General features: G+C 45.9%; 1 protein-coding gene across 6 annotated transcripts in view; it reads left to right on the forward strand.

Annotated features, from left to right (window-relative positions):
- The window catches only part of GRHL2 (grainyhead like transcription factor 2), a 122,937-nt gene extending 112,491 nt beyond the window's left edge, over positions 1 to 10,446 (forward strand). For 5 of the 6 annotated variants that reach the window (XM_024109428.3, XM_065585968.1, XM_065585967.1 and 2 more), the window contains 2 exons: positions 8,347 to 8,411; positions 9,895 to 10,148. In XM_024109428.3, the coding sequence (XP_023965196.1) occupies positions 8,347 to 8,411; positions 9,895 to 10,009 (180 nt within the window). In that variant the 3' untranslated portion in view covers positions 10,010 to 10,148. Of the gene's footprint in view, positions 1 to 8,346; positions 8,412 to 9,894 lie in introns of all 6 variants that reach the window. The other variant, XM_024109430.3, reaches the window with a different exon arrangement.
- The last annotated feature ends 3,898 nt before the right edge of the window (positions 10,447 to 14,344 follow it).

Raw genomic sequence — 14,344 nt, forward strand, 5'->3', positions numbered from 1 at the left:
CTTCCTGGTCTTTGGCGTTCTCCATATTTTCCATGACACTTGACAGTATTTTCTCAGACTTAGGGTTTGTTTTATTCTTCTCCTTCCTATCACTTTCCAAAAGAACAGTCAATTTCCTACTCAGATTACTCTTTTCTGGGGAATAGCTACCGTCTCATGTTTCAGAGGTAGGCGGATTCAAAGACAAATGCAAATATTCGTCCTTTCTACGCTTGCCTTTTACTCGAGGCACTCGTGGTCAGCAGAGAACAGTTACATGCATCAGTAGTGTCTAGAAAAAAAGATCAGCAATCACAAAACACTGCGTTCCTGCTGATTGCTGACCGTCAGGGGCCTAATTCTGCTTTTGCTTGAGTTGATTTCAAATCAATGTAATTCCATTGATTTCAATAGAGTACTTCCAGAATTACACTATGTAGGACCAGAAGGGGCCATTTGCTTTATTCTAGCTGCAGAGGGAAAAAATCAGGCATCTCCCAAGCAGGGAATATCTCTCCCATGGTTACTAAAAAGTAACAAATGAACCCAGTAGAGTCTGTTTGGACAAAAATTGGAATATAATGGGTACTGTCTGAGTGCAACTTCCCCATGGAGTCAGCTGCGCTGCAGAGAGAGGGCAGTAATTTTAACTCCCAGCCAGAGAGGAATCAATACACCCCCCAGCCAGCCGGCCATCCTGAACTGGCCTGCATGCTTTGTAGGCTGTGCTGGTAATCTCCAAGACCCCAGTGGAGCAGGAATTGCAGGTCACATTGCCTGTGCCACTGTATCCCTGCTACCTGCTGCTACAGGTTGGCTTTCCTCTGCTGGGTACCTGCAGCCCAGGGAGTCAACAGAGTCCAGTTAGTTTTAGTGAAATTCTCCCCTCCCTGTGAACTCCAGACCAAAGAGGTGTTTTGCAGGAAACTGAACAGGACAGGGGTGGGCAAACTTTTTGGCCCAAGGGCCACATCTGGGTATGGAAATTGTATGGTGGGCCATGAATGCTCATGAAATTAGGGGTTGGGGTGCAGGATGGGGTGAGGGCTCCAGATGGGGGTGCGGGCTCCGGGGTGGAGCCAGAAATGAGGAGTACAGGGTGCGGGAGGGGGCTCTGGGCTGGGACCAAGGGGTTTGGAGGGCAGGAGGGGGATCAGGGCTGAGGCAGGGGGTTGGGGCATGGGAGGAGGACAGGGGTGCAGGCTCCAGGCAGTGCTTACCTCAAGCAGCCCCCAGAAGCAGCAGCATGTTCCCCCTCCAGCTCCTACGTGGAGGCGCAGTGCCAGTCAGGCAGTTCTGCATGCTGCCCCGTCCGCAGGTGCCATCCCTGCAGCTCCCATTGGCCATGGTTCTTGGCTTGGGGCTGGGGCAGCGTGTGGAGCCCCCTGAAACATACCACTGCTTTCGGGAGCCACGGCACACGCGGAGCAGAGCAAGCCCCTGACCCCGTTCCCCAGCTGGAGCGCTGGAGCGGGGCAAGCCCCAGACCCTGCTCCCCGGCAGCAGCTCGAGGGCTGGATTAAAACATCTGATGGGCCCAGGGCTGGCTTTAGGAAGTGTGGGGCCCAATTCTAACATTTTTGGCGGGGCCCCAGCAGGGATGACTAAAAAAAACATGTTAAAAAAACCTTTAATTTCTTAGCAACCAGTTCCCTATAAAAAGTTCTGATTTAAGGGATGTGCCACAGTATGCATTTTTTGTACCAATAGGGTTACCATACGTCCGTATTTTCCCGGACGGCAATTTAAGAACCAAAAAGCCTGACATGTCCGGGAAAATACAAATGTATGTTAACCCTACCTAAAGTTTTTAAAAAGATGGGCCTGAACATGTGTGGGTCCCCGCCACTCCCTGGGGGTGTGCTAGGGTGACCAGATGTCCCGATTTTATAGGCACAGTCCCAATTTTTGGGTCTTTTTCTTATATAGGATCCTATTACCCACACCCCCTGTCCCGATTTTTCACACTTGCTGTCTGGTCACCCTAGGGTGTGCACATGTGTGGGTCCCAGCTGCTCCCTGCCCCCCTCATTGAAGCAGGTGTGCAGGGTTACTGCCCTGGGAACTGCAAGGCACCAGTGGACATGGGGCTGACTGGAGGTAGGGTCTGGCTGCAGGCAGGGCAAGGGGTGCGGGGCTGGCTAGAGACAGAGGGGTGTGGGGTGGGCTGGCTGGCTTCAGGCAGGGCTGCAAGGGGGGGCGGAATGGGTTGGCAAGGCTGGAGGCAGAAGAGTGTGGGACTGGCTGGCTTCAGGCAGGGGGGTGCGGCAGGGGTTATCTGGAGACAGGGCAGGGAGTGCGGGGCTGTCTGCAGGCAGGGCAGGGGGTGCAGAGCTGGTGCGGGCAGGGGTGTGTGGGGGGTTGTCTGGCTTCGGGCAGGACTGCAGGGGTGTGTGGCAGGGGTTGGCTGGAGACAGGGTAGGGGGTGCGGCAGGGGCTGGCTGTGGGCAGGGGGTGCAAGGCTGGCTGCAGGCAGAAGCAGGGCAGGGAGGCGGGGCTGGTGCAGGCAGGACAAGGGGTGCAGGGCTGGTGCGGGCAGGGGGTGCGGCAGGGGCTGGCTGCGGGAAGAGCAGGGAGTGGGGGGCTGGCTGGAGACAGGGGCTGGTGCGGGCAGAGCAGGGGGCACGGGGCTGGCATGGGCAGGGGTGCAGCAGAGGCTGGCTGCAGGCAGAGGGTACGGGAGCAGGGGGTACCACCCTGTACGGTAAGTGTCCCCTCCTCCAGCCTCCCCCACTGGGGTAGCAGCAGCAGCCCGGAGCTCAGGGTCTATTTAAAGGGCCCGGGGCTCCCCTGCTTCCACCGCACCAGCCCTGTAAATAGCCACCGGAGCCCTGGGGAAGCGGCGGGGCTCCAGGGGCTATTTAAAAGACGGGACAACAGAGGCAGCTGGAGTCCCCCCGCTACCCCAGGGCTCTGGGGGCTATTTAAAGGGCCTGGGGCTCCCCTGCTTCTACCGCCCCGGCCCTTTAAATAGCCAAGGGAGCCCTTGGGAAGCGGCGGGGCTCCGGGGGCTATTTAAAGGACCGGGGCGGCAGAGGCAGCTGGAACCCTGGCCCTTTAAATAGCCCCCAGAGTCCCCTGCTATCCCAGGGCTCTGGGGGCTATTTAAAGGGCCCGGGATTCTCCTGCTTCTACCGCCCCAGCCCTTTAAATAGTCAAGGGAGCCCTGGGGAAGCGGCAGGGCTCCAGCGGCTATTTAAAGGGCCGGGGCAGTAGAAGCAACAGGAGCCCCGGACTTTCAAATAGCTCCCAGAGCCCCGCAGCCCTACCCCAGGGCTCCAGCAGTGGGGTTCTGGTGGCAATTTAAAGGGCCTGGGGCTCCAGCCCCTGCTGGAAGCCCCAGGCCCTTTAAATTGCCCCCTGGGGAAGCTGGGCCACCCCGGTATGGTGCACCGGCTCTTGCCGGTATGCCGTACCGGGGCTTGGGCGCGGGGCCCTCTTAGGGGTGGGGCCCGATTCAGGGGAATCGGTGGAATCGGCCTAGAGCTGGCCCTGGATGGGCCGGACATGGCCCGCAGGCCATAGTTTGCTTACCCCTGGAACAGGGATTGGTGGAGTGAGGAGATATAATCCACTGCACAGGCAGGGGACAGGCGGAGGAAGAGAAAGATTAAACAAAAACAACCAAAACCTCTAAACTAACATCATTCTCACGGCTTCTCCCTTTGTCCCGTGTCTTATGTCAATTTACATTCAGACAGCAAACTCCTCCGAGCAGGGACCCCGTCTTTCTTTATGTAAACACAGAGGGCGCGATTTGTGCTTAACAAATTAGTAATAGAAAGAAAGATGTTTAAAGATAGTGTTTTAGGCCAATATCGGCCTATGTGATATCAACAGATCGCTTACTCAAAAGACTATAAAGTGCCAGGGATGTTTTTTTAGCTATTTAGGAGTCTCGTTCATTGTTATAGTAAAGAAAGGATAGCTCTCACTATTAAGGATGGTTCAAAAGTTAGCATTTTCTGTTAAATTTCAAATACTGAAGTTACTTCACTCAGGGCTTGTCCACATGGTGTGTTAGTCCACACTAGAGGGGTGTAAATTCTAGTGCACACTAGCGTGTAGTACACCAGCTGGCAAAGTGGACCCTGCTAGTGCACACTAAAAGTTCCCAAGTGCACATTAATGTAGTCCCATTTCAAACAGTACTACGTTAGCTGGCATTAAGAACGTTTTAGTGCACACCAGCAGGGTCTGTGTGGGCCAGTTAGTGCCCAACGTGCTAATGCGAACTAGAATTTACATGTCTCTAATGAGGACTAACATGCCACATGGACAAGCCCTTAGTTATCTGAGGCAATTGGCCAATATTTTAAGGGTGACCACTCGAACTAGGAGCAATGAGGTGAAATACAGGAAGGGAATATGAAGGCTGAATGTTAGGAAAATGTTCCTAACAGAGAGGTCTATTCTAATGTATTATAGTCTCCCTGAGGAAAGGGTAGAAGTCCTATTATTTGGGTTATTTATAATGAGACTGGTGATAGCTCCAGAGAATATTCTGCATGCTAGCCTGCTTTGGAAGGATCCCTACACTAGGATCCCAACTAGCCTGCTTTGGAAGAGGGTGGTAAATGAGATGCCCTGACAGTACATCTCTAAATTCTCTGATTCTATAACAGGCCTTTAGGATTCTAGCACGTTTGCTGTGGCTGCTCATTTTCAGAGCCTTCTGAATCAGAGGCTTTCCCATAACCCCACTCTGAGCCCTGCCTCCATAGTTTACTATTCTAAGTAGTTGGCAGAATCTTTAGTGGTTCCTGAGAAATGTGCTTAATTCAGTCAACTTCAGGTATTTCCCAAAGCCCAGTAATCCAGACATGTTATATAAATCCTGCACCTGCCCTAGGGTTTGGCAAACAAGGCATTCCCCAAAGTATCTCCTAATAATATACTTATACTGGGACATCCCAAACCACTTCCAAAAACATGTGGTACTTGTATCTTAGGTCCACTGAGGCTTCCCAGGAAAGCTTTGCCTTGGTATGTGCGGTATGCTATGCATTAGCTGCTGTCAAACGGCCTTGGGACAGGGAGATTTTTCTTTTACATGTTTGCTTGACATTTTCGATAAACATTGCCGTGGGACAGAGATACAAATTCTGCAACTCTTTCATGTAGCTGTGTTAATAGCTTGTTAAAATATTGACATTTAAGACATCATTAGGCTTCAGAGTCAGCTCCCCAGTGAGGTAAAAGGGGCAGTCCGTATCTATCACAAACCTATTATTTGAGCCTGTCTGCAGACTCAGGCAGACACTGCTGCACCACTTTACATTTGAGTAACATGTTCAAGGATTTCTTCTCAACCAACAGGGTTAGAGTCTTAATGCTTTTTTTCAAATGAAAGTGTAGACTTGGGAACACACGAGAGCAGCAGCCACTTACCTGATATGATCTGACCCCTGGTCACTACTTAACAAGGATTGTGGGATTCTGTGTTTGTACAGTGCCTAGCAAAATGGGTCCATGACTCGAGCTCCTAGGCGGAATGGTAATACAGATAATTACTAATAAGGGGGAAGTAAAAGGAGGAAATGGGAATACCTCTGAGAATTTAATGCCTGGAAATGGCAGCTACTCTTACGGATTTTCTTGCCTCTTCTTGAGTTACAGTGACAGGGCAATTTGCCTTGAGTGTACTTTTAAATCTTCCCCCCTTTTAGCAATCAGACTTAGACACTTTTTCTATCATTTCTGTTTTTCATTTCAGCTAAATTACTTTTAGAGCTTCACCTTTAAGCCTTAATCTGCTGTCTCTCTTTCTTCCCTCCTCTCCCAGACAGTATGCACATATATAGGTATGTTCCCCTCTTGACGCACCCCCTGCCTCTTTGGAGGAGAATAAAAAGCAGTTAAAGAGCTTTCGAGTAGCAATACTGACTGTGATTAGTTTGATAAGGATACTGTCTAAGCCTCCAATTCTGCAACGTGAGCTACATGCCTGCAGCAGCCCACCTGCTTAGGTCACAATGCAGGACTGGAGTCTAACTTTGCAAGCAGTATGGATAGTAGATAATGTTTTCACCCCTCAGCTCACACACAAACCTCACCTCTCAAGCCTTCTTCACGTTAGCAGAGTGTTAACTGTTTTTTAATGCAAATCAGTTTAGAACATCTTCACCATCCTCCTATGAACAATGGGCCTGGCCCTGCAAGCTGCTGCATGGCCCTGGGAGATACTGAGAACCCCCACTCCCGTGGGAATCGAGAGTGCTCAGAATCTTGCATGATCTTATCAGTCCTTTCTCTCTCCTATCCCTCTTCATGTTTGATAAACCCACCTGTTATGTTTTGTTTACATTAGATGGTGAGCTCTTTGGAATGGTGACTGTGCTTTACTAAATGGCTGTAAAGTGCCTAATGCAATGGGTCCTTGATCCTCATGGAGGCCTCTTGGCGTTATTGTAATACGAATGGGACCAGGCCTAGCATTAGCACATCCAACCATTTCCAGAGGCAATGAACCATGTCAGAGCCATGATTGAGAGCACCAGCCTGACAAAGCACAACCCTAATAAAATTGACAGTTTGCAAATTTCACATGGAAACCACACTGCCAAAATTTAAACTGCATCACATTCCTTATGGGGTGTAAAACCAGAAGTGTGGATGGCACCTGAATCTCTTATCAAATCTCCCTGATCTAGTCTTGCAGTTCCTACCAGGCCCATTGTGAGAGCGGCCAGACACAGCCATTTGCAGTGCCCAAAATTTTTTATTGGTCCTGCAAAATCCAGGAATTATACTATATATTCTTGAGTGCCATCTGTTGGTGCCTTATCTATTAGCTTCTACACAACACCCATCATGTCCAAGCACTTCTCAGATAAATTAGATCAGTCTTTCAATGGCCCTAAAGACTTCCTAGGAGGCTCTAGTCATGATCACTTCTTGATGTTAGGAAGCCATGTTTTGATTTTTGTCGTAGCATTTTCATTTACTCCTGAGACTGCCCTTGGTGCTGGAGTACTGGGTATTTGTTGCTCTTCATTCTCTATTTCACAGCAATTATGCTCATTTAGCTTTCGAAAACATTCCATTTTCTCAAAGTCATGCTGAACGCGTGCACACACACACACACACACAGCCCCCTACTTAGGACTTTCTAGTGGCTAATGTCTGACAGTCTTTACTCAAAATGAATTTTTAATTGTGCATTTCACTTCTCTAATACAGCAGAGAATGAATTATTTAGTTGCAACATAATTTAATTTCACCTGGTAGAGGGCAAATAGTTTGCCTGGATGCTAGTGGCATCCTCTTGCCTGGAACAGTTTGTGACAGAGACACTCCCTTTGACATAATTATTTTCCCCTTTGGAACAATCTGCTTTTGCCCTTCCTTTAAAGGAAAAAAGAGACACAGCGCTCCTCCCCAAAGAATGAAGTAATAATTCTGAAATGAAATTGGTACAAGATTGATGAATACTGGAATTACTATCTCCGTAAACATTAAATGGGTTTATCGTGGCATGGTTTATGCTGTTATAATGAGCATGAAAGGAGTTATCGGTGAACTGCCACGTACTGCAAAGGGCTGCCTAAAGCATTATAATGGAGTGGATTTGTCCTTGGTAATTTCAGTTAGCTAAGATGTCATCCTTCAAGAGTTCTCTTGTACATTCTGGTTCACATATGGATACATCTCAAGAGATGTTTTTGAAAGCCTTCTAGTTTAATGAACTTTTCTGATGTGCCTCAAGGAGTCAGACTATAGCTGGTTCAAAATTTCAACAAAAAAATGAAATTTGACGAAAAATGAAAATGTGCACACGTCTTTTTCATTGGTCAACCAGTTCTAATCCAGGTTGCGGGTGATCCAGTGACAGCCCATCTTTCATTCTGTGGTTAAGGTGTCCCTGCAGACTTGTGCTGCAGGAATGGATGCTGGGAGCATGAGCCCCCTGCACAGAAAACCACCACTGTCAGCAGAATGAGAAATTGCATTTGATTGTATGGAAGGTATATTAATGGCCTTGCTAAATGCACAGATGTGACCAGTGACAAGAAATGTTAACTGCTGGAGCAGAGCACTAGGAGGAACTCTTAAACTGCTTTGGTGGGTGGGACTCAAAGGTGATTATAGTTACCATGTTTCTTGGTGCTGGACTGATGAGTGTTTTTATAAAAATCTAGTTATTTAGGATTATCCCTCTCCAGAGCACAACAGTTTTCAATTAGGCCACATTGTCCATGAAAGTAGGTTGGTGGTGACCCTTTTAACACGGGGAAAAATATATATATTTGCTAAAAGAGTCTGCATGAGTTGATGCTTCAATATCTTGTCCTAAAGGTACAGAATGTTTGTCCTATTCCTCGTTTATCTTTCATTCTTGTTGTTGTTGTTGTTTAATGATTTCAGATATCTGAGAAATATGGACTTCCAGTAGAAAAGATTGCAAAACTTTACAAGAAAAGCAAAAAGGGGTAAGAGAAAGTAAAACCTTAATTAATCATTATAATTTTTTGGTACAGTAGTACCCAGAGACTGCAGCTACGATCATGGCCCCATTGTGCTCTGTGCTGTACAAATACCTAATAGGAAGCAAGTCCCTAACCCAAATAGATGACAAAGGGTGAAAGATATTGAAAAAGTTGATCTCTAGTCTGTGTCTGGAGCACGTAGTTTCAGTATTTATGGACTGAATGAGGAACAGCTGGGTATCAAGCCTATAATGGGGTGAGAGCAGAGTACTGTGCAGACCATCTATGTAATCTTTATGATTTACTGGCCTATTGCTTCTCCAGCCTTTAACTAGTGGGTGCATTCAGAATGGACTTGGCAGGATGTAGAGTTTCCTGGGAATAGTCTATGGCCCCAGAGCTGAAAGTTTGACAGGGAGCTGGTAGTTGAGGGACGGGCAGAGCTACGTTCAATATTAGAACATTAGCTGAGTAACTTTAGACCTTTTACAATGATTCAAATGTACCAATATTTTAAAAACAACCAACCTCCCACCTCCCAAACCTTAATGTCCTGACTTCCAATGTTTACTTTGAAATAACGACAATATTCTAGTAATGTCATTTTAAATTAATTGGCATCTATTTACAGCCTTAATTCTACCTGAACAAAGTGTTCTGTGGGGGAATTTCGATGGCTTCCAAAGAAATCCCAGTTTGCTTTTTAAGTCAGCTTCTTCCTAACACCATATTCAGCTGTTACATTTCTTAGAAGAAGCTATTTTTGTCGAAAAGAATGAGGAAACATGTTACAATCTCACATACAAGCTGACCTTTACGCCAGCCCACCACATGTGGTGTAGCTCAGGCTTCACAGCCAGCTACAAATCATTTCCAAAAGATCATTGACTCACACAGCAGTAACCCTCCATGTGTATATACAGCAGGCTGGGGTAGCAAGATGCATTTGGGCAGACCAATACCTGTGCAGGCAAATACGAGCTACCGGGCAAGGAGAGTGGGGAAGCTTCATTAGAGTTGCATGATGCTGAAGCTCTACTTTTAGGCAGTTTATAAACTCCACAGATGTCCTGCCCCTGGCAGCTCTCTTTTGTCCTGCAGAGCTCATAAGTACTACAGGAAACCCAGCTCTGGCAGCTTCCTCTAGTCCAGAGGCTATAAGTAAAGAAAATAAAGCAAACAAACTAAATCCATTCTCCCACCCCCATTGAGATTTCATAGTGCATGGCTGTGGGAGGGGGAGGGAGAAGGAGGGGGTGAGAGGGGGATATTCTGTTCTCTTCAGGAAGTGGAAGAGATTTCATCAGTGGGACTCTGAAAGAGATCGCTGTATGTCCCTTATAGCCTCCCGCCCACACAGTTTGGGGTCAATCAGGATTAGGTAGTGAGTACACCTAGCCAGGCAGCATTGCTTTGGGCAAGTGTGCAGAATCTTCCCCTTGATTGGCCATGTATGTAAGAATACTGATTTCTTCATTTTCACCAGAATCTTGGTAAATATGGATGATAACATCATTGAGCACTACTCCAACGAGGACACTTTCATCCTGAACATGGAGAGCACCGTGGAAGGCTTCAAGATCACGCTGACTGAGATCTAGCCTAGCTCAGGGCCCTTTCCTGAGGAACCACAGAATTTCATCCTTGTTGTGAAGAAGAACATTCCCCAGGACCCTGGCAGACTTGTCAACGCTGATCAGAGAAGCTGTTACAAAAATGCATTGAAAATATTGCCCACTCTGTTATTCAATACTAAAAACAAACCCAACAAACAGTGACTTGAGTCTGTTAAGCATGAGGCCACACATTCACTTGACCCCTTATTTATTGCTCCCCCCTCTTCAGTGTACAAGCGATTATCAGACCAGTTACCCCCAGCTCATGTGAAATAGCAACTTTTGAACCCAGATGTTAAAACAGCACAAAAGCACCCTAAAAGGGAAAGGAATTGTATTGGTCCAACTTGGGAAATCTGGTTGAAATCCCTTTAACGATAGCCCCCTCCACAATCAATTGCCAGAAAATCTGATGCTACTAATTGGTGCAGTGCTAAAGATGGGGAAAGTGGCCAACTGAATTCACCTGCTCAAAATGATGCCTATTGCTCTGTAGTGCATAGTCTTGCCAAATACCTCTGGCAGTTCTCTGCATGTAGCAATGAGGACGTGTAAGTAAGGCATTCATCTATATTGTAATTTGTAAGTAAGCTGGAAAAAATACCATTTTAACCTTGTATATAATGTTTATAATATGCAATAATATATTTTAACCTACTGTACATGGGCATGTTTACTGCCATTGTGGTTTTTTGTGTTTGGATTAAGGGTGAACCGAGTCTCTCCTTTCCGAGAGGTTTAGATTTCTGCAAACTGCTGAGAGGTGAGGCGGTGCTGGGAAGCTGATATTCACATCTGAGTCATGGGTTTGGTTCAGTATTTATACTGGAATATTTACAAGTATCAGGCCAAATTCCTCCCGGGTGTAACTCCATTAACTTCAAAGGACTAAATTTGGGGATGAATTTGGTCCATTGCCTCTAAAAGTCGAATGCACAGCAATTGTTTGGTGCCTCTATTGGTGTGTGTCTATTTTTTTCCTCCAAAATCCTTTCCTTTCTGTCTCCATGCTGGTCCATTTCAGTCATGTTGTTGCAATGGCCACCTCCAGAAATGTTTGCCCAGGTTAATGGGCCTCATTCTCTCTTGCTTTGCACCTGGTGTTGTCATTTCTATCTGTGCAAAGGTGGGTGTAAAATGCTGCCAGTCTGATCTGGTGGTATTAACACTTGCTTTGTACAGATGTAAGCTCCCAACCCTGCACACATGCTTAACTGTACTCATGTATGTAGTCCTATTGACATCAATACTTGGCAATAGTAGTTCAGCATGTATGTAATCATTTGCAGGACTGGAACCCAGGCAAGGTTCAGGGGAGAATCAAACCCAACATATCCAGAATCTGCTTTTTGCTGTATTTCTGTCTGCACTGTAGATCTTCTATTTTTTCTATTTCCCCTCCCCAGCTGCAGCTTGCTCTCCATTAAGTAGTGCTGAACGGTGTGTCATGGCCTTTTCACACCACACACAGTCCTACATGGCTGCTTTTCTCACCCACCTGTGACGAGGTATAAGAGTGGACACTCAGAGGAATAGGAATTGTGTGGTATTTGAATTTGGCTTTTGTTTGGAGCAAGGATCTACCCTGACTTGGGCCAGATCTCTATTTCTGACTCTTCATAAAAAGAAGGGAATTCTGGCAGGTTAGATTCAGGCATGGGTATGATGCACAGTCCTACCGAGTTGTTGGATTTGTTCTTGTATTTTTCTTTTTTGAATGGAAGAAATGTTTGGAATTCTAAGACATCTCATAAGGGCCCACTGGGGCTACTCATGTGCTTAAAGTTAAGCCTGTGAGTAAATGTAAACAGGCATAGGAGCCCTTTGATATCAGACAAGCTCTTTTATCTGTTTTACCCATCTGTGGCTTTTGATACTAGACTGTTTAGCAATACACATCAATGGCAGATGTCGACGGGGATTCTGGATTCACCACATAGTTGACATAAATAAAGAAAGGCTCAGCAAAACCTGCACATGTAGCACCAGCGCTTGGGTTAATAGTGGACTTTGCATTCCCTCCCCCAGGAATGTGTTTATTCCTTCTCGCCTGCATAACTGATATGATATGAATGTCCTGTGGGTTGTAGTGTGTCCCATTATCCTGGAGCACTGCTGCTGGCTAGCTTAGGACGGGTGAGAACTGCAGGGTGTGAACAGGGGTGAGACAAAACATCTTTCTAATCCCAGGCTCAGGAGCTGCAGCTTGTGCACAATCTGCAAAAGGAAAGGTGCATTTAAGACTAACTGAAAAGATTTTGTAAAAGACACTTTAAAATAAAGTGTTTAAGATGCCTTGACAGTGACAGAACAGCCAAATCCTTCTGGCTTTACTCACACAGGTAGCCTTCCTGACGCTAAAGGCCTCTTTGGATGAGTACGGCAAGCAGGATTTGGCCCGATATAGAGACAGGTTTAACAATGACTAATATAGCTACATTAAGCAAATCTGCTAGTCATTTCTTCTTTAGCGTTACTGATCTGAAGTTTAGGGGGCTCCAGTGGATGGCATCACAAGCACCTAAAGCCTTACAGAGAACACAGTTTGCTGCCCTGCTTTAGGTTTTAGTGACAGCATGAGTTGTGGAAGGAGAAACACAGGACCCTGAACTCTGGTCTTGACAGGTTATAAGCGTGCTGGCTCATCTTTCAGGGCTTTTCGTCAAAAGGAGGAGTTCAAGTCACAGGAAGGCCCAGTGCCAATAACTCACACACCTAGAACAGTGGGAGAGCTCCTCTGTCCAGTCTAAATATCCATTACACAGTGGTTCAAAGGCTTCAGCTGGCCCGGAAAAATACCATGCATTTAGTTACATTCATACTGGTTAAAACATGTATCCTTCATCAAATCCTATGATGAATAATGTAGCTTACATTTAAAATTTGCTCCTAATTTAAATGGGAGTGAGATTCGGCAATGGTGCAACAGAGGACAAAAATGCCTGTGTTAGCTTGCTGGTTTGGGTTGGGTTTTTTTTGGCACTTTGTGGTTATTGGTTTAAAAGAACAAAAATCTCGTCCTGCAAGCGAGGAGTCCTGAATGTGAGCTAGTGGAGGCCGAAAGGCAGCTTGTTCATGGAGCGCTTTACACTAAGGGCAGCTTAGTGTTTCCAGCTGTTACACTAGTTTTTAAACATTCCAACAGGACTGTGCGTAGAAGCTGTCCCAGAAGCTATAATGCAAGCAGTAATAATTCCTGAGCGGTCAGTGGTTCGTTTCATAAATTTGTTTGTATAGCCGTCCATTGAATGCCTTATTATGAAAGCCAAACTATGCAATAAAAATCTAAAGTCTGCTGCTGCTCCAACATATTTCAGCTGCTTAAAGCCCAAAGCAAATGCATAGAATCGTAACCCCTGTTTTGAAGGCTACATTTTTTGTTCGTGGGGAAAGGGCGCCTCCTCCTCCTCCCCCCTCCGCCTCCTCCCCACAAGATTAGCGATAACTACAGTTTGGTGAGGTTTGGAGAATTTTTGCCACTGAAGGGCACACACTCAGAAAAAAATTGACTTTTCGTCCTTGTGTGTATCTCCTGCTCGCTCGTCTCTTGCACCATGTGTTGATCAAGGAACTACAGATGATATTGTTTCAGACACCGTTCCTGTTTATTTTCCTCTATTTAATGCTATGGATTGTTTAAAAGTTGCAGATTGAGTGGAACTGATGGCTTCAGTGCTAGCAATAAAAACGAAGCTGCACCACTTTTTCTGAATGCAGCATGTAATGTGACATGGAACTGGAAATGAATGCGCTTCCTGAGACTTTTAAAGTGTAAAGTATGTAAAATGTTTATTCCCTTCCCCACTTCCTTTAAATTGTGATAAGATACAAACAAGTGTGTTTGTGCCAAATTTTGTGACAGCCCCTCTCTCTGGCAAGCAAGGAAGCTTTATGTATAAACAGTGTGCGTTTATATTAAGGTAATAGCTCATGTAACTTAATAGTGTTGTAAATGGGAGAGGGGATTGCTAAACTATAAATACAGGTATTTTATTTTTTTGTACATTTTTCAGAAGGAAAATAATAAATATTCATATGTAAGAGATACTGGTGTCCAAGAGGTTCATTGGTGTATACTGAATTATTAGGTACTGTTTTTCCATTTCCTCTTTGTGTCTCTAAGAAACTTTCCAGAAAAGTAGAAGTAGCACTTATTATGAAGGAATCAAGAGGGGCTGATGAAAATACAAATTATTCAATCTCTGGAGTCAATACTCATGTATTTATAAGTAGGGACTGGAAGTCACAATATCAGCCTTAATCCATGGGCAGCAAAGCACAGTATTACACTGGTGTAGTGTTTGATTCATGTGCTGAGGC

The sequence above is a fragment of the Chrysemys picta genome, chromosome 2 (assembly GCF_011386835.1).
Source record: "Chrysemys picta bellii isolate R12L10 chromosome 2, ASM1138683v2, whole genome shotgun sequence".
NCBI lineage: Eukaryota > Metazoa > Chordata > Testudines > Emydidae > Chrysemys > Chrysemys picta.